Source organism: Podarcis raffonei, chromosome 10, assembly GCF_027172205.1.
Source record: "Podarcis raffonei isolate rPodRaf1 chromosome 10, rPodRaf1.pri, whole genome shotgun sequence".
NCBI classification, from domain to species: domain Eukaryota; kingdom Metazoa; phylum Chordata; class Lepidosauria; order Squamata; family Lacertidae; genus Podarcis; species Podarcis raffonei.
In genome coordinates this window covers 2,443,266-2,469,831 of record NC_070611.1, presented here as the reverse complement: position 1 = coordinate 2,469,831, position 26,566 = coordinate 2,443,266, and the positions used below count along the sequence as shown (strand labels likewise).

Sequence of the window (26,566 nt, the reverse complement as noted above, 5' to 3'; positions counted from 1 at the left end):
AGTAATCCTTATATACTGTGGTCACTGTTAAGGCATTGAGGGCACAAGGAGAAGGGGACGACAGAGAACGAGATGGTTGGACAGTGTTCTCAATGCTACAAACATGAGTTTGACCAAACTGTGGGAGGCAGTGGAAGACAGGAGTGCCTGGCATGCTCTGGTCCTTGGAGTCACGAAGAGTCGGACACGACTAAATGACTAAACAACAACAACTGTTAGGGGAGAGCATTGGAATGCAGCACTATTAATTGCAAGGGCTTAGAATATTGTGACATATTTTGTATAGCCCATTTTCTCAAAGGTGTAAAAAGATGGAGACAAAATCCCAGTTTGTAACTTGGTAGTATCTTGCTATAGGTTCGAATACATATTTAAATAAGGCAGAATGGGGAGAAAGAAAGGGAAGAGTTGCCTTTTGCCAATTCTTTTGTTCCAAGTGGAGAAACTGTGGATATCAGCATCGCTTGAAAGTGGCTGGACATCTGAATGCCTGAATATAACCAAGATATTTGCACTCTTATATGATTACAATTGAGAGCAATCTTCTGTACAGTTTTGTGCAGGCACCTTTTTCTCCAGAAAGCAGCACTGTCTTTGGTTGCACATGTTCATTTGTACAAACTAGCCATTGTGCATTCTCAGAAAATTACAACTTGTCAGCAGCCAAGATATTCCATTCATTCATGCCCCAAAGCATCTAGCATTGTTCTGATGAGATAAATGGGATAAATGCTCATGCTCTTCATTCTCTCTCTCCATCCTACGTGGATGAAACTTATGAAACAGAGCCTCCCAGAACCAGACACCAAGAAGCATGAAGGCTCTGCATGTCTGGTACCTTGTTGCTTCCTTTCAAATGATGTTTCAGAGGAGATAAAAGGGAACAAGGTCTGTGCACCTTCCTCATCTGAGCCAAGGCAGTGGTAGCTGGAAGCAGCCATCTTTGGTGACTAGCCCTGGCTGGATGCACAGAGAATAGGGTTCTTCTCAGTCTGAAGAAGGGTGGAGTTTATAAGTTTGCTCCTAGGCCTGGCTGGTGCCATCCAATAAGCAATGTAGGAGGCTGCCTGAGTCCACAGAATTTGAGAGGAGCAGGGCTTCTCTGGAAAGTTTAAAAAATAATATATCTTGAGAAAATAAGGTGTGGAGTCAAGGGCAGTTGTGCCACACACACCCTGATTTTCCCAGTTGCCAACCCTAATGATCACTTCATTCTTCTGGAGTCAGAAAAGCCCCTCACAATCAACAAGATATTGAGACAGCAATATTAATTTTTGTCTGGGGCACTGGTTAACCCCATTTCCCCTATAGCCAAGAAGTCATTATGTCTCCCATCAGTTGATACCTCTGTTGGACTCTCATCATCATTAAGATCTTTTTTTGAGCATGTTAGTTTTAAACCCTAACCTGGAAGTAAAATCTCCCTTGGGATGGATTATTACAGACAGCTTCTACTGGAAGCCTGGTGGATCACCTCAAGGCAACCCTGAGTCAACATTTGAGTTGGTTTGTTTTTTAAGGTGTCTTTACATATTGAAGAATGACGCAAACGATTTAGGACCTACCTCTTGTTGATGTTTATAGTCCCTATTAAAGGTAAGGGACCCCTGACCATTAGGTCCAGTCGTGACCGACTCTGGGGTTGCAGCGCTCATCTCGCTTTATTGGCCGAGGGAGCCAGCGTACAGCTTCTGGGTCGTGTGGCCAGCATGACAAAGCCACTTCTGGCAAACCAGAAGTAGAAGACAAAGCAGGAAATTGTGAAACAAAACCAGCCCAAACTGAGAAATGTATATTAAATGCAAAGAAAAATCCTTGCCTTTAAAAAAAAGATTGTAATTTCCCCCTGTTAGGTCATCCTGAATAGTATTTGTCACACTAATAGCTGAGCATTGTCTCTTTACAATCTCATCATCATCCGGTCAAACCCAACCTTTTATTAAATTGCTCCAGTCGTTTTGCCAGGACCCTGCAAAATTCTGAGTACTTAAAAAAATAAATAATGATAAGAGCTTGGCTGACTGTTGGCTTACATTCTAGGATCCAATTTGTGCACATTTAAATTTTTAGTCACTGTACTAAATGTCACCGGAAATGCAGTTGGGCTTTTAATATAAGAGGCCCTGGATGAGGCAGTAGTTGAGGGAATTGAATTAGACTGCAGCTTCCAAAGGCCATGAGCCACATGTATTTGAGTCCTGAAGGCATATTGTCTATGCTTTAACTGACTAATAAGATCGAAAGGAGAAAATACTGCATTTTAGGCTGCATATCTCTTCCCTTGTGCACTGGATTAAGCAACATTTGATTGGATATTTTCACAATTGGCCATTTTTAATCATTCCTTGAAAATGCGTAATGAGCAGGAGGGCAGCCTTGGTTAAGTACAATTTCATGTTCTCCCTTCCGTGAGCAATGAAAATTCATGGCAACCTTATAGGGTATGTTTCCTTTCTGTCTGTTACACAGCTGGAGCTGGCATTGCAGATGTGCAGAAGCAGGCACACAGGCAGGAAGCACAAGTCTCAAAGCACTGTTAGCCTAGCAACCTGAAACCTTGAACAAGGTCCACAGCCTGATCTCAACTGCTGCTCTTCACTTCTCCTTGTGTATCCTCTCTCAAGTAAAGCTGGATTCATTCCTAGCAGGAGAGTGTGACTCACATTTCAGGAGTTTAAAGCAACCCAATGCCCATCAGTGCCCATTGTCCTCTCTCAGTGAGTGGCCATACCAAGTGCAAGGTAAAGAGCATCATTCACAACACCACTATAGCATGCAATTTCTTTCACTCCCCCAACTTAATAAGGAAATATAAATTTCCACCTGCACTTTTTTCACTACATTGCTGCCAAACAAAGGCAATATATTTCTGCCTATGTAGCACCTGATAAGAAGGGTGGTCAGATGACAATGAGGACAGGACTCCTTCCCCTTCAAGAGGAAGAGGCAATCTCAGCAGGCACACTTTCTGGAATTCCATAGGAGCTCTGTCCTCTTTTGTCACCCTAAAGAGAAATTGTAGAAGCGTGTTTTTCAATGAGATGGAAGGTGGGGCTGCAGGTTGTCATGAACCTGTGAGCAAGTATCTCTGGGTGGGGCCCCTCAGGCAAAGCAACCCTCTCCTTGACACAGGTGACTACAAAGCACAGATAGGAAAGCGTGAGAGGACAGGACAAGAGCAGACAGCATGCTAGGCTTTGTAGTCTCAGTGCATAAACCTTGTTGATTGAGAGTTCAGTCACAGTGCTATTCTATGATCAGACATATCCAAGGCAAGTTTGTAAATGACAGGTCTTGTTTGCAATTGTGAAAGTGAATAGGCTGCTTGAATAAACAGAGGAAGCACTGCCTTGCTCTGCTTTAAGGTGTGTGATCTCCCTCTCCCTGGATTGATCAGGCTTGATGCTGGAATCACGAGAGTCAGGGAACAGGTTCTCCTCTCCTGGATTAGCAGCTAAACCTTTTTCAGCCAGAGGCTTCCCTCATGGGCAACTTGACTGATCTGCAACCATAAAAAACCACCTATCAATCTCATGAGATGCCTTCCTGTCAGTTTGGGTGGGTTCAGAGGCAAAATGGGGGGAGCAAGAGATGTGACTCATCCCTTTGTACAATAGGCTGCATTCCAGCCTTACAAAAGCCTCCCTCCACACCCACCTTGACTGTCCTTGTGATAAAGAAGGCAAAGAGGACAACCGTAGGGCTGCTTCCATCAGAGAGCAGTGGGTGAACATTCAAGAGCCAGAGGAAGGTGGAGCAAAAGTACTAGGATTTCAGGAGGAACTCTGGCGAAGGTACTCCCCTCTTTGGATTACAGGTCTGTGTCTATTCTTCTCCTCAAAAAGAAAGAAAGAAAGAAAGAAAGAGACTTCCAAGTAGATGAGATTATGCAAGAGCATATGGAGAGAAGAGCAGATGTAGATCTCATACATCACTCAAACAAGGCAGGGATAAAGAATCAAAAGTATATAACATTGCCATACATTCATACACAGAATTAATACATTAGTATACAGAAATATATGCATGTGGCTGCAGGGGCACCATGGGAGGAGCTAAGGGCCCTGCCGAAATATTCTGCATCCTGCATTGGGCCTCCCCACAGCTGTGACAGGCCTCATGTGGCGTCACATGTGGGCATCATGCACTTGACATCACACACACGAGCTGGGCCTCCCCAAAGTGGGGCAGAACCTGGCGCCTGTGTGTGGCTGATTATTATTTATTCAGTATAAATTAATATTTATTAGTAAGTATTATTTATTAATAAATATTAAAACAATTATAATTTGTTAAGAAAGATTACTCATCAGCCCATGAATATTTATCAGTTTATTTCATTGCTTCAGAACATCCAAAGTGGCTGCTTCCCTTTGCCATGCATGTTAATTTCATTATGCCACATTTTAACATCACACCCATTTGAAGGACATGGCTTTCCCCAAAGAATCCTGGGAGAATTCCGGGTTAGCGCCATCGGCTAATGGCGGATTCCCTCCGAGCTCCGGAGGGAATGGGCTCCGCAGGATCCGGGTCTTGCCGCTGCGGCGACGCGGGGACCCTCAGAAATCACAGGCGCTGAAGCCTGTGAACTTGGTGACTCGGCGGGCACCATTTGCACCCCCCCGACCCGCGAAGGAGCCTTTTTAAAGGCTTCGGAACGGGGGACGGGGTGAGCAGCGCGGTGCTGAGAGTCGACTGCTTCTCCTGTGGAGTGAAGCCGCATGCCATGGTCGGAGAGCGCTGACTACTTCTTGTGAACAATTGGACTCTAAAAGTAACAACCCGTGAGTAATACAGAACAGGAAACAGGAAGTCCGTCTCCCCGTCTTATAAATAATCTAAAGCAAGGACTAGCTAACTAAGGTCGAGAGAATTTCTTCTTCTTTATTGGGTAAAAGACATTAATTTCACGATTTGGCAGTATAAGTAATTTCACTGGAGGATAAGAGCTAATTTTGAGAGCTGAAGTGCCACCCCCCCGGACCCGGGAGTGATCCGCGAGAGAGCCTGTTGAGGAGATATAGAAGAGTTTGACAGCTGTCAAATTAGCTGTCAAGAAGGAAAAAGAGAACTTTGTTTCTGCTATCTCTGCTGGATATATTTGCTACAATTTGGTTATATTTTGTTGAAAACAAGGAAGAACTGATACAAACTAACTTGATTTTTGGATTTGAACTGGAAGGAAGATAAAGCAACCAAAATCCCTCTAGAGGGGATTTTGGGACATTACAAGAATGGCTGAAGGAGGAAAAATTCAAGCTAAATTGGACAGAGTGTTTCTTCTCTTGGGAAAGTTACAAGGCCAAATTGATGTTTTGGCTACAAATGTTGCAACTCTGGACTTAACAGTAAACAAATCCATTGAATTTGATAAGGACTCGACTCATGAAGTCCATGCAGCTGGACAAGAAGAGAAACTTGAAAGATTTGAGAGTGTGGAGAAAGAGATATATGTTGTTTCTGAGGAAAAGGAAGGAGGAGATGTAATGTTGCAGATGACAAAGGAGAGCCAGAGGCCTGACATGATGGCTACAAAGGAAAATAAGTACTGGATGATGAAAAACTGTTTTGAATTGAAGATTGAAGAATGGAGAGATCTCCTTATGTGGAGATCTGAAGACCTATGGATTACAATGAGAGGAGGTTCAACATGGCGCCGAGGTAAGACGCACTTACCGGTGCTCTTCGGATTTCTTTTAATCTTCTTTTAATCCTTTATATTTTATGTTAACTGACCAGTCAGTCTTTGAAGCATTTTATAATTGCTGCAGCTATGGATTACAAATTTGATTAAGGTGAAAGTTGGAGCTTTGGGGACATTTGGACTTAAAAGGAGTAAGAAACAAGATTCAGGCTCCACTTTTAAGTATGGAGGTCTGGCTGGAAGAAATATGGACCCTATCGGGACAGAGCTTCTCTGAGATCTGGTGTTTAATATTAAGGACTACCAAAAAAACCGGCAGAGAGGAATTGAGAGAGAATTAAGAGCCTCGGACGTGAGGTCTCCAGGCTGATAGTAGACTAAGACTGATGGACATTTGTTGGGGATTGAAACCGGGAAAGGGGGGGGTTTGGGAATCCAAAGGGTGCAGAATTATAATCTGTTTTTTTTATTTTGTTTTGTTATTAGTATGAAAATTGGGGAATTTGTGGAAGGGAATTTGGGTCGACTTTAGAAAAAAGTTTTAAGAATGAGTACTGATGTTTAAATACTGATGTTTATAAGTTAAAATTGTTTTTTTTAAATGAATTAAATATAAAAAGGTCAAAAATTGGGGACAAGAACTTGTTGAATTAACAATTTGAATTGGAATATAAGAAGGGGAGGTGTGGGGAAGTCAGGGAAATATGTTATTGAAAATAAGGATTGTAAACTTTATGTGTTTTTAACTTTTTTGTTTTTTTCTTTTTGATTTTTTAATGTATAAAGGTGGAAAAACTCAATAAATATCTTTTTTTAAAAAAAAAGAATCCTGGGAGTTGTCATTTGTTAAGGGTGCTGGGAATTGTAGCTCCATGAGGGATAAACTACACTTCCCATAATTCTTTGGGGGAAGTCATGTGCTTTCAATGTACTTGCTGGATTTTAAAAGGAACAGGTGGGCCCCTCAAGATAATGTTTCAGTGTGGATGCTGCTGTTTGGGGTTCGAGATAACCAAGCAGACCTTCTTCCAAGATCTTCCCTCCCACCGTCTCCCCAACATCCCACCTGCTATTCCCCTCTCCCAACAGTGAGGCAGTGCAGAGCCTCCGTCCCGCTGGGCTGCTTCTTGCTCAAAAGCAAGAGACAAGGCTGTTTTCCACACACCCCAGCCATGTGTAATTGTGTTCATCTTCCATCCTCATAACTGATGCTGAGGTCTGCCTTCACATTCTGATTCTGTACCTACCAAAAGAAAATTGTCTTCTGTTGGGTTTTCTCCCTGCTAAATGCTGGGTTTTCCTATTTGGTCCCCTGCTGGGATTCAGTTGCCCCTGCCCAGGTATTTTTTCAAGGACTGAGCATCCTACTATATTGAGAAAATGCTCCTCATACAGCGGTGAATGGTGTGTTAGGGGAGGGGGGTGAGCAGTGGGTTAAGTGGACGACACCAAGAAGGGGTCCAATAGTCAAGGAGGCAGTTCATCCACATGCTGTAGAGAAGTGAGGGGCTTGTTCACCCAGGAAGGGAGCCCATCTAGGAGAAGGAAAACTGATCCTAAATCTCCACTGCCTTCCTTGGGAGAAGAAAAGGCTAAGGTGCAAAGCCTACATAAATCCAGAGTGGTGCCACTAAGATGGTTGGATGGCACCTGGTGCACCTCCTTCTGGCAGCTCCTGTAGCCAAGCACTCCACTGCCTATTGCAGAGGTCAGCAAACTTTTTCAGACAGTCCACTGTCCCTCAGACCTTGTGGGGGGCCGGACTATATTTGGGGGGGGATGAATTCCTATGCCCCACAAATAACCCAGAGATTCATTTTAAATAAAAGCACACATTCTACTCATGTAAAAACACGCTGATTACTGGACTGTCTGCAGGCCGGATTTAGAAGGTGATTGGGCTGGATCCAGCCCCGGGGCCTTAGTTTACCTATCCATGGTCTATTGAGAGAGACGGATGCCAACAATCCCGCTCCTCATACAGGCCTGCTTTCCTGCAGGGTCCACACAACATTGCTGCCTGTGTTCCTTCACCAACTCCCATTGAATCCAGATTAACCCTTTCTGGGAGAAATTCAGTGAGTTGCTTTTTAAAAACAAAAACAAAAAAACAGTTGCCAACAACTCACTGCAATATTTTGCCAGCTCATTTGCAAATTAAGTCCCTGTCCGGAAGACCTTCACTCCTTTCATGAGAGCATCAGGCTCTTTCCACAAGCGCATGGGACTTGGTATCAACAACTGTTGCTTAAGCATCAAAAGCCATGGTTGCCCAACTCATCCTGAAATAAGTGCTGGGCCATTTCAACCAACATTTTCCCATTAATTTCACCATGAGATTACTAAAAGCAATTAAGAATACTTCAGCGCAATAAAAGAAACATGGTGCTCGGCCATTGTTTGAGGCAGTCCTTGAGAGTATCCTCTCTTCCAGCCTTTTTACTCGTTTATTTTGTAAGAACCCCTTTTACCCTATAAGCCTTTAGCATTATTTTAAAACCACAGTCACTATTCTGGGCTTCTCTTTAACTAAACAGATGGTCATGTGGATTCCCCGCCCCCCCCAGCTCAGTCCCCTGTTTGTGGCAAAACCTTCAAGAGCTTCTCTCAGATAGCAGATATGGATGCAGAGCTCAAGCCTCTTCCCTACCAGCCTCAGCTTAAGTATGGAACGGCCAACAAGCCACACGTGTCCCCACACATCCACCGAAATGAAAGAGAGGCAGAAGAGTGGAATTTTAAAGCCCTTGATTATAGCTCTCATTTAACTATCCACAAGGACCTGGGAGTGGGCCAGTAATTCTGTTCCCAGGAATGGTTTCCACTGAGGACATTTTCCAGCCTGCACCTGGACGCTCTGCAACGTCATGTGCATTGCGGAAGCCCCTCCCCCACCCACTTCCTTCACCCTTCGAAGACCGTTTTGCAGAATAGAACAGCAGAGGTTTTTTGGCTGCAGTCTCTGATCACCACCTCAAAAGTGTGGGCAGTTTTAATAGGCACCAACCTGGTTTCAAACTACACAGAGAGAGACTTTCCAATGTTAAACAATCATTTCCAGACAGACATCCCCCCCTAAAGTTAAACACATTTAACAGCAACTTTACTTTAACATCAAAGATGATGTTTCTTGGAGAGGGTGAGGCAGAGTTCACTGGGTTTTGGAGAGGAAGATTGCCAGTGTAAATACTAGACATAGGTGTCACTTTTTAAAAAACCCAAAGGAAGTTTTTGCTTTCATTTTGAAACACAAAACAGTGCATGGTCAAAAACTGATTAGACAGTCTAAGGGCCAAGCATACACCAGACTGGCTCTCCCAACACTGTCTTTTTTAATTGCATGTATCAGTTGCATTCTTGCTGTTCACTGACTTTACAGTTGCTCAAGCAAATGGATTCTTTTATTTGTCATTCACTATCAAAGGGTTAAATAATCCAGAAGAGTGGAGGGGGCAGGGTAAGAGCAGCCTGTGAGTCAGGACCAGTTATTCAGTTTTGCTCCTTTTGTCTTTTGGCAAGTGACTTTTGCTTAGCCCACTTAGGAATCTACATTCCAAAGGCTTATCTGAGTTTCTTCATTGAAAAAAGCAAGGTGGTCTTTGAAGATCTTTGTCATTGTCTGTTTCTTACAGGGTAGGATTTGTGCCACCTATTCAGTGTGTTGTAATAAATGTGGAAGCAATTACTTTGGTAGCTTTTCAGAATACCTGCAATCCCATGATCACCCAGGCATTCCTATCATCTATGAAAAATGTTTCAGCACAAAGTAAGAAGAGACCAAAATCTTATCTAGTCCAGCATCCTGTTTCTCACAGAGGCCACCAGATGTCTGCGGCAGCACTTATAAACCCCAAGACTAAAACTATAAATTAATTTGTTATTTGCATGTAATCAAAGTTAAAATTGGAATTCTCTGTTTGACAGGATGGCCAGTGCATTGCTCTCTAAACTATCCCTGCTGCAAAGAAAGAAAGATAGAAAGATAAACAGATTGATTGACTTGAACAATTACCACAATCCAGCAAGATTTGTCTGTATTCAGAAAAAGTTTTGCAGACATTCACCTCTCTATAGCACACACACATATGCATGCTGGAGGAAGGGCATTGTGATGATTCCTTTCTGTTGGGATTTGTAAGCTGCTTAGAGATTTCTGTTGAAATAGGAAGCCATATATAAATTAAATAAATACCCAGCACTCTAGGTTGCAGCTGACCTGCATTGTGTAAGCACTGCAAGAGAAATCCTTCACAGCACAGTATGTTGTTGTAGTTGTTTTGTTGTTTAGTCGTGTCCAACTCTTCATGACCCCATGGACCAGAGCACGCCAGGCACTCCTGTCTTCCACTGCCTCCCGCAGTTTGGTCAAACTCATGCTGGTAGCTTCGAGAACACTGTCCAACCATCTCGTCCTCTGTCGTCCCCCTCTCCTTGGGCCCTCCATCTTTCCCAACATCAGGGTGTTTTCCAGGGAGTCTTCTCTTCTCATGAGGTGGCCAAAGTCTTGGAGCCTCAGCTTCACGATCTGTCCTTCCAGTGAGCACTCAGGGCTGATTTCCTTAAGAATGGATGCATTTGATCTTCTTGCAGTCCATGGGACTCTCAAGAGTCTCCTCCAGCACCATAATTCAAAAGCATCAATTCTTCGGCGATCAGCCTTCTTTATGGCCCAGCTCTCACTTCCATACATCACTACTGGGAAAACCAAAGCTTTAAATATATGGACCTTTGCTGACAAGATGATCTCTGCTTTTTAAGATGCTGTCTATGTTTGTCATTGCTTTTCTCCTAAGAAGCAGGCGTCTTTTAATTTCGCGGCTGCTGTCACCATCTGCAGTGATCATGGAGCCCAAGAAAGTAAAATCTTTCACTGCCTCCATTTGTTCCCCTTCTATTTGCCAGGAGGTGTTGGGACCAGTGGCCATGATCTTTGTTTTTTTGATTTTGAGCTTCAGACCATATTTTGCGCTCTTTCACCCTCAATAAAAGGTTCTTTAATTCCTCCTCACTTTCTGCCATCAAGGTTGTGTCATCTGCATATCTGAGGTGGTTGATATTTCTTCCGGCAATCTTAATTCCGGCTTCGGATTCATCCAGCCCAGCCTTTCGCATGATGAATTCTGCATATAAGTTAAATAAGCAGGGAGACAATATACAGCCTTGCCGTACTCCTTTCCCAGTTTTGAACCAATCAGTTGTTCCATATCCAGTTCTAACTGTAGCTTCATGTCCCACATAGAGATTTCTCAGGAGACAGATGAGGTGATCAGGCACTCCCATTTCTTTAAGAACTTGCACAGTATGGCCTGCCCTGAAAGGGAAGCTCAGACCATCTGTGTTTTCCATGTGCTCTTAACAGGTGATCAACAGGTGATCTACCATTGCTGATTGTCACCTTTATCCCACCAAGGAGATTCACAGCATAAGCAAGATTTCTGAGTGCATATTAATTTGCTGGATGGGGAAAGGAGAGCATAAATGTAGCAGGGTGCTGTGCATTCCAATTCATTCCCGGTTCTGGTGTAGCTAATCATGCACTAGTTAAAAAAAAAATGACTGGAGAAAGTATGGACCCTTTTGGCCTCTGCTAAGGGGGATTTTCTGTTATGTTCATGTGTGGCAAAGAAAATGTATCTTGAGTCTATTTTCCAAACAACATGGGTCCAATCCAATCAAAATTAAGCATTAATTTCAGTGTACTCAACTTTCTTTTAAATCAAATGGTTGGTGTCAATTTCCTCTTGAAATCCTTGTCCGCCCCCCTTCGAGCTGCAGAGGCCCCTGGGCCCACTTCTCTCTCGCCCACGGAAGGGGGGCGCGGCCTCGGCACGGAGCCCCTCAGGCGGCTGGCACAGAGACTCGGACGAGCCGGAATGGCTGGAGGGTTTCTGAAGCAGGCCCGCCTCGGCTTAAAGCAGGAGAAGAGCGGAGGATTCTGTGGCGCGACTCTGCGCTGCTTCTCCCGGGGCGGGCGAGGAGCCTCCGCCCTCCGCGGCTCTTGCGCCTCGGCGGCCCGGCAGAGCCAGTCTCGGGGGACGAGGGCCAGTGGGGCGCCTCGGGACAAAGGGAAGCCGCGGGGGCAAGGCAGGGCGGAGCTGGGCGCCCCGGCGTGGCCGGCAGCCCCCGCAGCGGAGCCGGGAGGCAGCCCGTCGGGGCGCCGAGGAGGAGGAGCAGGAGCAGGAGGAGGAGCCCAGGCGCCTCCGGCCGCCGCCTCCTCGCTGAGCGCGACCTCTTCCCGTCTCCCCGCAGATCTTCCAGTGGAGGCAGCTGGAGAACCTCTACTTCCGAGAGAAGAAGTTTTCCGTGGAAGTGCACGACCCTCGCAGGTAAGAGGCGGCGGCGGCGGAGGAAGGGCCGGGCTGGGAAGTGGCTGCCTGCCGGGGCTTTGACGAGCAGCCCCTTCGCCCGGCCCCGAGCGGGCAGCCTCCGGGCGCTTCGACGGCGGCGTCTTGCTTTTCAGCGTCCGCCTGGAGTGGAGGAGCGGGCTGGGAGCTGCTGCTGAGCTCTTGGTGATTCCCGGTGGAACTCCATAATATTTCCGTTTCAGGCGCAGACACCCTCAATCTAAATGGTTCTTTATTGTGTTTTGTTTATTGCAGTAACAGGGAGGGGGGAGAAAATATGGCTAAAATATGTCTAGGTTTGATCCTTTCTGTTACTGTAACCCATGCTCTGTCCTTCACACCGTCTTTTCGTTGTTTAATATATTGATTTTTCATCTACTGCAGTCCTCTGTAATGTTTGTGTTAGCTTGCGTTCTTCACTCCTTTTACGCTGGTCTTCATTTTGCGTAACATAAGCAACTGCCCAGTGCACAGAAAGCATAATTGTATGGGGTGTGGGTGTGGGTGTGGGTGGACTTCATTTTGCATAATCACTACTTTGGTGACTGCCGCTTTATGACAAGGTTTTCCCAGGACAAGCTGCTATCTGTAACACACATGTAAATATTTTGTGCAAATTGGTTCCTGCAGAACTAACCTTTCCCCCCCAAAACTTGGCAACTGAAAGCCAGGCTCTGTTCATAGTTCACAGTGTAACTGGAGTGCAGTAAATTTAGTTTTGTCTTTCAATTACATCCCCTTTTGCAAATCAGATTTGTGCTCTTCTGCACAAATGACAGAATCTGGTGCTCCATTCCAGCACAGAGAGATCGGATGTGTGCTGCTGACAATTTATTTGCAGATTGGCAGCCTACAATCTTTTTCATGTTTACTGTACCTTGCCAAGATCTATATTCACACAGGGTTTCAGTATTTCCACATTAGAAATACAATAGGCTCTAGATTAGAAATGTGGAAAGCAACAGTTACCTGGCAGGTATATTTTAATTATATATTTTACATTATGACTAAGGTGCTGGTTCTTCAGAATATTAATTTGGGACACAGTTCACCAAGGCATTTTCCTCTGTAAGCTTGATTGAGTAAATGTAAAGAGCACAGCAGTTTCAGTTTCACTTGCACAAGAGAAGTTCCAGGTTGACTGTTCCTCTTGTGAATAGCATTAAAAATGAGTGATAGCCCTGCAAACAGCTGATCTGTATACATAATTGGCAACTTCATTGATTTTACCACTTGCCATCTTCTAGGATCAGACCTTTGGGAAGTGAGCTTTATATATCACAAACATCATATACGTTGTAGAAATTTGCTGTTCTGAAATTGTTATTGTACTCTAGTTGCATGCAGTTACACTGAAATAGTCATCAAGCTGAATGAAAAAACCAAACACCTAATATCTATCCATATATAGAACACAGAGCTTGTAGGGCAGCGGCTGAAGAAGGAACAAAAAGGGTTTTCTTGTGTGAGTTTCTTGTGGCTGATTAGCTGCTTTCTCTGTGCAAAGGTCAGAGGGGGCAGGGCTTCTGTTGAGGTAGGGGATTAGCTGTGGGAGGAGCTTGTCAGAGCTTGTAGGGCAGCGGTGCGCGCCTAGCGGCGCGCGCAGTTTGATCCATCTTTTAGATTTAGGGGAGCTAGTCTCAAACGTTTGTTGGGGGAGATATAGGTTTATTTGGGGGGATTTATTTGTCCTGTCTTCACGCTTTTTATGATGGAGGACCGCTGTAGTCACCCCCAACGACACCTTCTCAAGATGGAGGGTGAGGGAACAGCTGCAGTCGCCTGTGGTTCCTGCGCAATGTTTGCCATCTTGCCAAAGGTTGCAGGCAGCTTTACCTGCAGCAATTGCATGTTGATTGCCCTCTTAAAAGACAAAGTCCAGCAACTGGAGGAACGTGTAGCTACGCTCCAAAGAATTAGAGAGCTGGAGCTCTTCTTGGAAGCAACAGAGCACACCGTCTCCACCAAGGAGGAGACAGGGGACTCCCCTGAGAAGGAGGCTAGTTCACCAACACAGGAGCCAGATATATGGAGAAACGTGACTCAAAGAAGTAGGAGGCCCAGGGTTCGCTCTGATTGTTTAGAAATACGCAATCGCTTTGAGGTCCTTTCCCCTAGCATGGAAGACGAAGAGCAGACTCCATTTGAGGATCTCTCCCTCATTACAGTCGATCAGGTATATGAAGACGAGCAGCAAAGGCAGTCTTCAGGGAATGTGCAGGCGACCTTGGAACGGACAGCTCACGGAAGAACCCCGACCAGACCTAAGAGGAGGCGTGTAGTGGTGATAGGGGATTCCCTACTGAGGGGAACAGAAGCAGTGATCTGTGGGCCTGACAAGATGTCTCGGGAAGTGTGCTGTCTCCCCGGGGCTAAGATCCAAGATGTAACTGAACGACTGCAAGGAATCATAAAACCCACTGACAAATACCCCTTCCTCTTGGTTCATGTGGGAACCAATGACACTGCAAGCAATAGCCTCCAGAAGATCAAAAGAGATTACGAGGCTCTGGGCAGGAAATTGAAGCAATTAAATGCACAAATTGTCATCTCATCTGTCCTCCCAGTTGAACGACGTGGCCCAGGGAGAGAGGGAAAAATAGTGGAAGTGAACAACTGGCTTCGCAAATGGTGTAAACAGGAACGGTTTGGATTCTTAGATCACGGAATGCAGTTTCTTGAAGATGGACTTCTGGCAAGCGATGGGCTGCACCTCACAACGGTTGGTAGGAATGTTTTTGCAAAAAATCTCAGAAACCTCATCAGGAGGGCTTTAAACTGACTAATGTGGGGGAGGGAGACAGTGCTCCTGAAGGTAGGAGTCTATCAATTGATGAAGATGATCATCCAAATGTCATAGACCGAATGGAGCAAACAGCACGCAGACCTAGTGGTGGGAGGAAAAAATCCTTAAATAAGAGACACGGGGGAATGATTAATGGACTTCAATGTCTGTACACTAATGCGCAAAGTATGGGAAATAAACAAGATGAGCTTGAGCTCTTGGTACAGCAAACTAAATATGACATAATAGGCATCACTGAAACCTGGTGGGATAAGTCCCACGATTGGAATGTAATAATGGAGGGATACAATCTATTTCAGAGAAACAGACCAGACAAGAAAGGAGGAGGAGTGGCGTTATATGTCAGGGATGTGTATACCTGTGAAGAGATCCAAGATTTAGAACCTCAAAGCCAAAGTGAGAGCATTTGGGTCAAAATTAAGGGAGAGAAGAATAACAGTGACCTCATTGTGGGAGTTTACTATAGATCCCCAAGCCAAACGGAGGACATAGATGATGCCTTCCTGGAACAGATGGCCAAGCATGCAAAAGGAAGGGAGATAGTAGTAATGGGGGACTTCAATTACCCGGATATTTGTTGGATGTCAAACTCAGCCAAGAGCATAAGGTCAAACAGATTCCTCACTGGCCTTGCAGACAACTTCATTGTCCAGAAAGTGGGAGAAGCTACAAGAGGAACAGCCATTTTAGATCTGGTCCTAACCAATGTTGATGACCTGGTTAGTGGGGTAGAAGTGGAAGGATCATTAGGCGCGAGTGATCATGCTCTTCTGAAGTTTACTATACAGCGGAAAGGAGCAGCCAAGCATACTAGGACTCAATTTCTCGACTTTAAGAAAGCCGACTTCATAAAACTTAGGGAAGTGCTGGGTGAGATCCCATGGACAGTAATACTAAAAGGAAAGGGAGTTCATGATGGCTGGGAGTTTGTTAAGAGGGAGATAGTAAAAGCACAACTTCAGGCAATACCAATGAGACGGAAACATGGAAGGTGCCTAAAGAAGCCAGGGTGGCTATCTAAAGAACTTTTAACTGAGTTAAGATTAAAAAAGGATGTGTACAAAAAATGGAAAAGGGGGGAAACCACCAAAGAGGAAGTCAAACAAATAGCCAGCACGTGTAGACACAAAGTCAGAAAAGCTAAAGCACAGAATGAACTCAGGCTTGCTAGAGAGGTTAAAAGCAACAAAAAAGGCTTTTATGGGTATGTTCGTAGCAAAAGGAAGAACAAAGAAACAGTGGGGTCACTCAGAGGAGAAGATGGTGAAATGCAAACAGGGGACACAGAAAGGGCTGAACTCCTCAATGCCTTCTTTGCCTCAGTCTTCTCCGATAAAGAAAACAATGCCTGACCTGAAGAATTTGGAGCAAATGATTCAGCAGAGGAAACACAGCCCAGAATAACTAAGGAGATAGTACAAGAATACTTGGCTAGTCTAGATGTATTCAAGTCTCCAGGGCCAGATGAACTGCATCCAAGAGTATTAAAAGAACTGGCAGATGTGATTTCAGAACCACTGGCAGTCATCTTTGAGAATTCCTGGAGAACAGGCGAAGTCCCGGCAGACTGGAGGAGGGCAAATGTTGTCCCTATTTTCAAAAAGGGGAAAAGAGAGGACCCAAATAATTACCGCCCAGTCAGTCTGACATCAATACCAGGGAAGATTCTGGAGCAGATCATTAAGCAAACAGTCTGTGAGCACCTGGAAAGGAATGCTGTGATCACCAATAGTCAGCATGGATTTCTGAAAAATAAGTCATGTCAGACTAACCTGATCTCGTTTTTTGACAGAATTACAAGCCTGGTAGATGAAGGGAACGCAGTGGATGTAGCCTACCTTGATTTCAGCAAGGCATTTGACAAGGTGCCCCATGATATTCTTGTAAAGAAGCTGGTAAAATGCGGTCTTGACTATGCTACCACTCAGTGGATTTGTAACTGGCTGACTGACCGAACCCAAAGGGTGCTCATCAATGGTTCCTTTTCATCCTGGAGAAGAGTGACTAGTGGGGTGCCACAGGGTTCTGTCTTGGGCCCGGTCTTATTCAACATCTTTATCAACGACTTGGATGATGGACTCAAGGGCATCCTGATCAAATTTGCAGATGACACCAAACTGGGAGGGGTGGCTAACACCCCAGAGGACAGGAACACACTTCAAAACGACCTTGACAGATTAGAGAACTGGGCCAAAACAAACAAGATGAATTTTAACAGGGAGAAATGTAAAGTATTGCACTTGGGCAAAAAAAATGAGAGGCACAAATACAAGATGGGTGACACCTGGCTTGAGAGCACTACATGTGAAAAGGATCTAGGAGTCTTGGTTGACCACAAACTTGACATGAGCCAACAGTGTGACGCGGCAGCTAAAAAAGCCAATGCAATTCTGGGCTGCATCAATAGGAGTATCGCATCTAGATCAAGGGAAGTAATAGTGCCACTGTATTCTGCTCTGGTCAGACCTCACCTGGAGTACTGTGTCCAGTTCTGGGCACCACAGTTCAAGAAGGACATTGACAAACTGGAACGTGTCCAGAGGAGGGCAACCAAAATGGTCAAAGGCCTGGAAACGATGCCTTATGAGGAATGGCTAAGGGAGCTGGGCATGTTTAGCCTGGAGAAGAGGAGGTTAAGGGGTGATATGATAGCCATGTTCAAATATATAAAAGGATGTCACATAGAGGAGGGAGAAAGGTTGTTTTCTGCTGCTCCAGAGAAGCGGACACGGAGCAATGGATCCAAACTACAAGAAAGAAGATTCCACCTAAACATTAGGAAGAACTTCCTGACAGTAAGAGCTGTTCGACAGTGGAATTTGCTGCCAAGGAGTGTGGTGGAGTCTCCTTCTTTGGAGGTCTTTAAGCAGAGGCTTGACAACCATATGTCAGGAGTGCTCTGATGGTGTTTCCTGCTTGGCAGGGGGTTGGACTCGATGGCCCTTGTGGTCTCTTCCAACTCTATGATTCTATGATTCTATGACTATTACTACTAATTTATGTTACGCTTGGGACCAGTTTACCTATGAGGTCACCTTTGCTGCACAGATGCCACATAATATCTGCACCACATCTGTGAGAACTTGCTCATTTAGTGTGGCAGCAGTGGCACTTTGGAACTCCCTGCCTATTGATATCAGGAGGCGCCTTCCCTGTATTCTTTTCAGCGCTTCTTATTTAGACCGGGCAACCCAGATGTTTAGACAGTCTGTATGAGTTTTAATTTGTTTTAGCTTGTTCTGTTGTGGTTTTAACTTTTTGTGTGTTTTAAATTATGGTTGTAATTTTTAATGATATTTTTAATGTTTTATCTTTTTTGTAAACCGCTTTGGTTTTTTTCCTACAATCTTGTGGTAAATACATTTTATGAAATAAATAAATAAATTATTCTATCAATTTATGTACAATGAGATTACCAAAACCCTGCTTTGTGCCTAATGGAGAATTCTCTGGATCTCCTAAATCTGTCTGCTCTTTGATCAGCAGAAATGCAGGAGCCTAGAAAAACGTAAGCTGTGGGTTCTAGATTCCTATATCAAAGAGTATAATTCAAAAAGAAAAAATTCTAGTTCATAGGGCTGCAAAGATAGGCTTGAGGGTGTGTGCTTAAGTTAGCGCTAGAATTGTCGAGTTGGAAGGGACCACGAGGGTCCTATAGTCCAGCCCCCTGCAATGCTGGAATCTTTTTGCCCAGTGACGCTGGGATTATGAGTCTCATGCTCCACTGACTGAGCTACTCTAGTTCCATATCCTGTTTCCGGTAACAGGCAACCTCAAGTCACGTAGAGTTCGCAAGCAGCGGGGCACAAAGGTGAGAGTCGTTGCCTATTGCTGGTCTGGACACTGGGGGTACACTGCCTCTCCACATGGAGGTTCCATTTAGCTGGCAGGCCCATTGGTAACTCTGCTCTCCATCATGATCCTGTGATCCTATGATAAATGGCAGTGTCCCACAGGCAGAGGAGCGTGGTGCCTGTTTGCGTATGTGCCAACGAAGTGCTGTCTTTGTGTGCAGAGTTTCGAGGTGCAGCCAAGGTCCAGAACTCTTTTGCACATACAGCAACAGTTACATCTTAGGCTAGGGAGGGGGGAATAAGTTATACCACTCTTTTGGCATAAGAAGCGACTGTGTACCTTGGCAGGTGCTAACTGAAATATTATTCAAATTATCTCGCCAGCGTGTCTGGCTCCTGGACCCCTTTTTTCCACACTGTCTGCTTCTTCCATTTTCTGTCTTATCCACCCCTCCTATAACCTCCACATTACCTTTTTCCATGTCTCCTGTGTCTTCATGTCTAATTTTCTTGGGAAACTCAAATTCCAGTCCGTTTAATGATCCGATTTGGTGCAGGGAATAAAGCTGAAACCATCCCAAATGTAACAGTTGTCATGCTGCGATGAAGAGCCAAGTCTGGGGTGGCAATTTTATTGCTGAATATGGGGGGGGGTCCCCCATCTCTACAATAGTTGCTGGCTTAATTTCAACCTCATTTTGTCAACTGCCTTTTCCTTCATGGTAACTCTCCCCATCTGGAAAACAGAAACAAAATGAGAGATAATTCCAAGCATTTACAGGTTAGAGCTGCAATCCTAAACTAATTTATAAGGGTGTCAGTCCTATTGAACGCAGTGGGATTTATTTCTGAGTAAAAATGCTTAGGATTGCTGTGTTGACATTCAAATAAAATTAAAGTTTAGCTAAGTGGACAACAAGATAGTCTAAATTCCAACTTTCCCAGAAGCCCACCCCTTTCCCCCTGTGACTCTCCCACTTATTGTAGAGTTTCCATGTAGGCACTGTTAATTTTAAGTTTGTTATTTATTAAATTTCTATGCCACCCCTCATCTGAGGACCACAGGGCAGTTTACAATATAAAAACACAAAAATACATAACATAGTAAGAAACAAAAACATATGAGCCGACCTTTTCATAGAGAACTGCTGGAGAAGCTCAGCTGCTGCTTTGGAACTCTGTGTCTGTCTGAAAAGCAGGGCAGAGACCTATGAAAACATCGAATTGACATTCTGTATTACAGAAGCAAATAATTTCTATATGGTTATCCCATCAATGCAGAGTCATATGAACCATGTGTGTTGATAACAATACTTAATACACTATTGGCATCTAATGAATGCTAAATAGCAGAAAAATCAGCCCCAGTGGCAACTTGAATTGAAACTCCATCTCAAATTTGTGAGAGACAAAGATATCTGGCTCTTTTAAAAGCAGAGCCTCACATGACTCAGAACATGCTATTGGCAGTTTAAAAAATAGCAGAGTGCCTCATGACATAAATGCTGGAGCTCTGGCTTTGGTGCTCAGGCAGGTGGGTAGGAGGTTTAGTTCAGTTTTTGTGCTTGCTCATTGAGGTTCAATGAGACTTGCCTCTGTGTAGACGAAGGTAATATTGCAGCCTAAATTACTCTCATCCATGGTGTGGCTCGTTGTTTCAGTTGCTCAGAGATCCCCTATACCTATCCCCTTAACGGTCTTCTGCAAAATGATTGAATGCAGAACTTTTGGAGGTGGGTCGAGATAGGCTGCACTTCTCTTTTCAAGTTACAAGTGAATTGTTTGTTCTTTTCCTGCTCTCCCAGGGCATCTGTGACTAGAAGGACTTTTGGACACAGTGGCATCGCTGTGCACACGTGGTATGCCTGTCCTGCCTTGATAAAGTCCATCTGGGCTATGGCCATTAGCCAGCACCAATTCTACTTGGACAGAAAGCAGAGCAAAGTAAGATTTTTAATTTTTATTATCTTCACAAAACAGGTGTTACATAAAGACTACGGTTATACACAAATGAAAGTATATGTGCCAAATACAATCAGAAATCAAAATATATGTAGAAGTCTGGACACAACACCGCAACTCCAGTAGCACAGCAGACGTCTGCGCATGCCCTGGAACTTCCTCTCCAGACCCTGCAGATCAGATTTTTGGGGCAAACGGAGCAAGGAGAGGAAACGGAAAGTCCCATTGCATGAGCAAAATCCTGCTTGCACAGCATTCGGTGCAATACCAATAAAGAAGCAAAAGGTTTCAATAGAAGGTTATATCTTTTTTATAAAATGATCATTCCAGTAATTTACAAACGAGGGCCATCTTTTCTTGATATCTAAAGCAACCATTGGGGATGTGGGTGGCGCTGTGGGTAAAAGCCTCAGCGCCTAGGGCTTGCCGATCGAAAGGTCGGCGGTTCGAATCCCCGCGGCGGGGTGTGCTCCCGTTGCTCGGTCCCAGCGCCTGCCAACCTAGCAGTTCGAAAGCACCTCCGGGTGCAAGTAGATAAATAGGGACCGCTTTCTAGCGGGAAGGTAAACGGCGTTTCCGTGTGCGGCTCTGGCTCGCCAGAGCAGCGATGTCACGCTGGCCACGTGACCCGGAAGTGTCTCCGGACAGCGCTGGCCCCTGGCCTCTTAAGTGAGATGGGCGCACAACCCCAGAGTCTGTCAAGACTGGCCCGTACGGGCAGGGGTACCTTTACCTTTACCTTTAAAGCAACCATTTGATGACTAGGTCGGTTTCTCCAATGAATTTAAGACGAACTTAATGGGTCAGGCCAACAGCCTTCTAGTCAGCGGCAGAGCATGTCTCCACACCACCCAGGGTGGGTCAGTGTGCACGTGCGCATGCACATGCCCGGGGCAGCATGAGGGGCGGAGGACAAATGGAAAACACACACCCCTGCCCAGCCCCTGCTGCCATGGGAGCGACACCAGCTGGGAGGGGCATGGCTGTTGTATCCTCCTGGCACGAGGCTGGGATTGAAGAGCATACAGTTGGTGCGTCTCCACACCGTCCCAATACCTTGCTTGAATTCTAGTTCCAAATAAATATATCAAACTAAATAAATCATTTCTTCAGTTTCAGTAAGGCAGTTCTTACAAATACATGTACACTCTGCATTAAGTCTTGTAGCAAATGGCCCTGCAACTTCCCTTCATGCTGAGACATGCATAAGAGACCTCTAAACACTCTGAACTCTTCCACCGTTGCTCATTGTCTGCTTTGCCTATCATGTGGAAATTTACAGGGCACTGGGACTTTCTGAGAGAAGGCCCCAAGGTGCAGAATTCTTGCTGCATTAACTTCTTGCCAATACTGAGAACCATTTCTGGTCATGCAAGTCTTTAGAAACAATATGTCCATATGGACTTGCACAGATTCTCCTTAGATTATTTTTTCTTATGGACTTTCTTCAGCTTTATGATGCATTTTTTTACAGTGGGTATTACTTACATGTCCTGGGTCCATTTCAAATAACAGAAGATAAGTTCTGCAGCCAGTGGTCCTGGTAATGTAGGTAGTGCCTTAAATCGGGGTGTGGAACCTGCAGGCCTGCTAGGAAATCTGCACTCATTTCCTCAATGTAACAGTCAAGAGTCATTCACCCTTCCCAGGCCAGTCCTGTGGTCGTGTTAGGAGTGGGGCTCCAACGAATATCTGTTTGTTTGTTTGTTTGTTTGTTTGTTTGTTTGGTGCTGCTCCTTCCTGATTCTGGACAAAAAAAATGTTAAGGTCCTGAAACATGTTGGAGTAGTTCCTGTTTAGGAACACTGATTTTGCACCCACCAAACAAGGTGGCATATTTTTATCAATGATCAGCTCTGTAATTTAGATAAGGAACTTCTAAAAGCTTCTGACAGATTAGATTGTTCTCCTATGGTGGCCTCTTTATGGATTCTGAAGATTGAATTGTACACACAAGCAGAGCCTTAAATTATTTCTGTTGGTACAAGGAAAGAAAGAAAAAAGGAGTTCTAGGCTCAGGACTTAAAGCATCATGGGGTCTACTTCATTCATTATGTTTTAGGAGCGTAGCTAAGATGTGTTTAGTGTGCAGCTAAAATGTAAATGTATGACTATAACCAATAAATATTTGTATCATATGGGATCACTTGTTAGAAAACCAGGTTTGCCCGCATATTTCTCTTGAGTGTACATTCAGCAAGAAGCTTACATTTGTAGGTACTGGTGGTGACCATTTTAGGTGTGTCCAATTGATGCGCAATCGCCAAGGCATGGGTCCTTTTCGACCTGGAAGAGGGTGGAAGAGGGGCAGGGCATAATGGGGTGGGGCCTGCTTATGCACACTCTGCTGACACAAGGGGGGGTCTGGACAAGAACCCCTGCATGAAATAGTGGCCGCCTTATCTTTTGAGTCCTTTTTGCGTGACAAACAAGTCAAGTTCAGCAAGTGCCTCCAAACCAGCCATGCGCCTGCGCAAAGCCGGAGCCAGTCACTGCTCTTTGGCACTTTGGCCCAAATACCTTGGAAGTGGAACCGTCAGTCCCAAAGCACTGACAGTGCCGCTTGAAGTGTGACTTAGCTTGCCAGGCTTTGTAGTAGCCACACTCCTTTGTGGCATCACCTCCCTCGTTGTGAAAAGCTTGTTTTGGATCAGTTGTTTCCTTTTCTGAGCCAGGGCTCTCCATCAACAGAACTTGTATTGGGGGAGAGGTTGAGGGAAGAGAGACACAGCTGAGAAGATGAGGGGAAGAAATGGGCAAAAAAGAATGAAATGGTCAAGAAGGAAGCATGAGGAGAGGGAAGCCAAGAGCAATCAATGATGTTGAAAATAACTCCGTCTAAGTCATTTAAAATTGCACCTGTAAATCCCTACAAGACAAAGGCATCAATAATAAAGGCTGCATATTTATCTGGGAGTGAGCCCCGTTGAACATAGTGGAACTTGTTTCTGATTAAACATGCTTGAGACTGCAATGTAAGTAAACTTAACAATAAATAGTCAAGGCTCCTCCAAAATGCTGTCAGGGAAGCCCTTGGCCAGCTTGCTGCGCTCCAGAAGTTTCCGATACAACTTCCATCAGCTCCACTCAGCATGGAGTTATGGTCCACTACATCTGAAACGCATATGGCTGGTGAAAGCTGCTCTAAAGAGGCACCCAGAGAGCTGCAGTGCTCCCCTCCTCTTTCCACCCCATGTCAGGACTAACTACCTTCTTCCCACAGTTAAAACAGGCAAAAAAGAAGTGAGGGGAGCAGCTGCCACGACCCCCCTCTCCTCTCCTAAATGGCAACTCCAAGTGGCAAGTCAGAATTATCCACAGAGTTTTGCCCTCGTTTCCACTTCTTTTTCACACTAGAATATGACAAATAAATGTGACTTCTTTGTTTAAAAATGACTAACACAACAGAGAGAAAGCTTTACAATATTTAGGCCGGCAGCTTCTGCCCCTCTTTGATTCCACTGCAGGCCCTGGGAGTCCAGGTGACAGAATGCAGAGAATGAAGAGGATTCTCAGGCAGGTGACATGTGTCCTGTAAGGAAAGGAAAATGCAAAAAGAGAAAAGAATCAAAAGCATGGAGGAAAGTATATCCATTCTCCTGCAAGTTAAAGCCATAAGAATGTCAAGAGTGCGGCCAACTCTGTATATTCAGAAGTTTTCTAACATTTCAGGGCTTGATGGTGTTTCTGAATTGCCGTGGTACTAAAATGTCTAGCAACAGATTGTTCAACCTTTTTCTTTCTTCACAATTGCTGACTTCTGAAACTAGTTCTAAGGGCTATACAAGATGCTTAGTAAATGTTACAGTTATAGCACAAGGAGGAGGTGCTGCTTTTTTAAAAAAAATGGAGGTTCTTTTGAGGTAGTTTTCGTTGTTGTTACAGATGTGTTTCATTATGAGGAGCAAACGGCAGACGCTATTTTTCTTTATGTCACTTGGGTGGCAGTTTAAGTAAAAGTGAGCATCAGGGAGTTTATTGTACAGATTTAACTGTATTGTTTTGAAAAGGAATGTCCAGGAATAGGCTGCATACATATTTGATTATTGTGCTACAGTGACAAATTTGGTTATTGGACAGATAGAGTTGGCACAGTCCTTGGGTCGCTCCAAACTTTCTTCATCACTGATTCAGATTACAGTGGTACCTCGGTTTAAGAACAGCCCTGTTTAAGAACTATTTGGTTTACGAACTCTGCAAAACCGGAAGTAGTATCCCGGTTTGCAAACTGTACCTCAGTCTTAGAACAGAATCTGAACGGTGGAAGGGCACCGGCGGTGGGAGGCCTCATTAGGGAAAGCGCACCTCAGTTTAAGAACGGTTTCGGTTTAAGAACGGACTTCAGGAACGGATTAAGTTCGTAAACCGAGGTACCACTGTACAAATATGAACTCAGTGTATTGCTACCCTGTGACTAAGTCATACGTTGTCTTTGAGGAATGCCTTGCTCACATTTGTCCATAAATGCAGGGGCTTTGGAGGACCCCATGCATGTGAGAACTCATGATGAATGGAGCCTCACTCTGGAGTCTGCTGCTTAGAAATTGCTTTGCAGTCTGTTGATCTGTGACAAGTACAGTACAACATTATCATCAAACTGATGCCACTTAGTCCAGGATATAATCTTAAATAGAATATCATTAATACTGAAATCTCTTTAATTTTTAGTCACTTTTTAAAATTTAAAATTTAGTAACTTAACTTTAAATTTTAAATTAAGTCCATCATATGACATATCATAGTAAAGCTCATGAAGTTCTGAAAAGATCAACATTTTTAGTTTTGAAATATCTCAATTCTGGGTGGAAACTTTAAGGTTTTTGTGTAGTCTGGCAAGGCCAAAATTGTCTTTGTTTTAGAATTCACTCACTCATAACTTAAAAACAGGATGAGATAAAAAAAAAGATTTAAACTTAGTTTTGATCATTCAACAAGCGTACAAAATATTAAGAAAATTGGATGATATGAGGTAAAAAACAATTGGATCACTTGATATGGAATGACCTTCTACTTGTGCTCTTGCTTTTTTTGAAAGGTTGTCATAAGTGGGTAGTTCACTTATTGGTGATTCTGGTAACAGGTGGAAATTCTTAAGATGGGGGTTTTGTCTGATGGTTGCTATACCACAGATTTCTGCTTTCTTTCCTCCAGTCCAAAATTCATGCAGCAAGAAGCCTGAGTGAGATTGCCATTGACCTGACTGAAACTGGAACTCTGAAGACCTCCAAACTAGCCAATATGGGAAGCAAAGGAAAGATCATCAGCGGCAGCAGTGGGAGCCTTTTATCATCAGGTATGTCCCTTGGTGTTGCAGAGTTGGTCCCTCAGTTAAAGGGAAGTGCAGATGACAAATAGTTTCTGGGCATTTGAGTCAAGTGTTTCGGACTGGAGTCATTGTTCATGTTGTGTAAAATGTTGAACTGCTTGCCGCATTTGGGAAGTCTAGATCAGGGATGTCCTCTCCCAAAGAAGCTAAACAACTCTGGGAAATACACCCACCCACCCCACGCATGCTCTTCCTCCCAACGACAATTGGTAGATCACTTCCAGTTTTTTTATACTGGGAGTAGATCACAGTCTCTTGGGAGTTGGACATGCCTGGTATACCGTATTTTTCGTTCTATAGGGCGCACCGGCCCATAGGACGCACCTCATTTTGGGGGGGGGGGAATGAATAAAAAAAATTATTCCCCCCCCAGCCGCGGCTGCCGCCCCAAGCCTTGCAAACACTCGCCCGAAGCACGGGGAGCCCTCTGGAGGGCTCCCCGTGCTTCGGGTGACAGGCTGCCGCCCCAAGCCTCGCGCGCCCGTCGGGACCTCCCGCCGGGCGCGCAAGGCTTGCAGACACTCGCCCGAAGCACGGGGAGCCCTCTGGAGCCCCCCATTCAAGAAAAAGTACATCCCACCAAGAGTAAGAAAAAACATCATGATGGTGAACAGCATAAAACTAAATTTATAAACAAATCCTAGAACCATTAAAACATCAGTAATAACAACAGAAAAAACATAGTTC

General features: G+C 44.5%; 1 protein-coding gene across 14 annotated transcripts in view; it reads left to right on the top strand.

The window, feature by feature from the left end:
* The window catches only part of FRMD4A (FERM domain containing 4A), a 464,351-nt gene that overhangs the window by 384,603 nt on the left and 53,182 nt on the right, over nt 1-26,566 (top strand). For all 14 annotated transcript variants that reach the window (XM_053406326.1, XM_053406327.1, XM_053406332.1 and 11 more), the window contains 3 exons: nt 11,897-11,973; nt 20,397-20,535; nt 25,705-25,846. In XM_053406326.1, the coding sequence (XP_053262301.1) occupies nt 11,897-11,973; nt 20,397-20,535; nt 25,705-25,846 (358 nt within the window). The remainder of the gene's footprint in view (nt 1-11,896; nt 11,974-20,396; nt 20,536-25,704; nt 25,847-26,566) is intronic.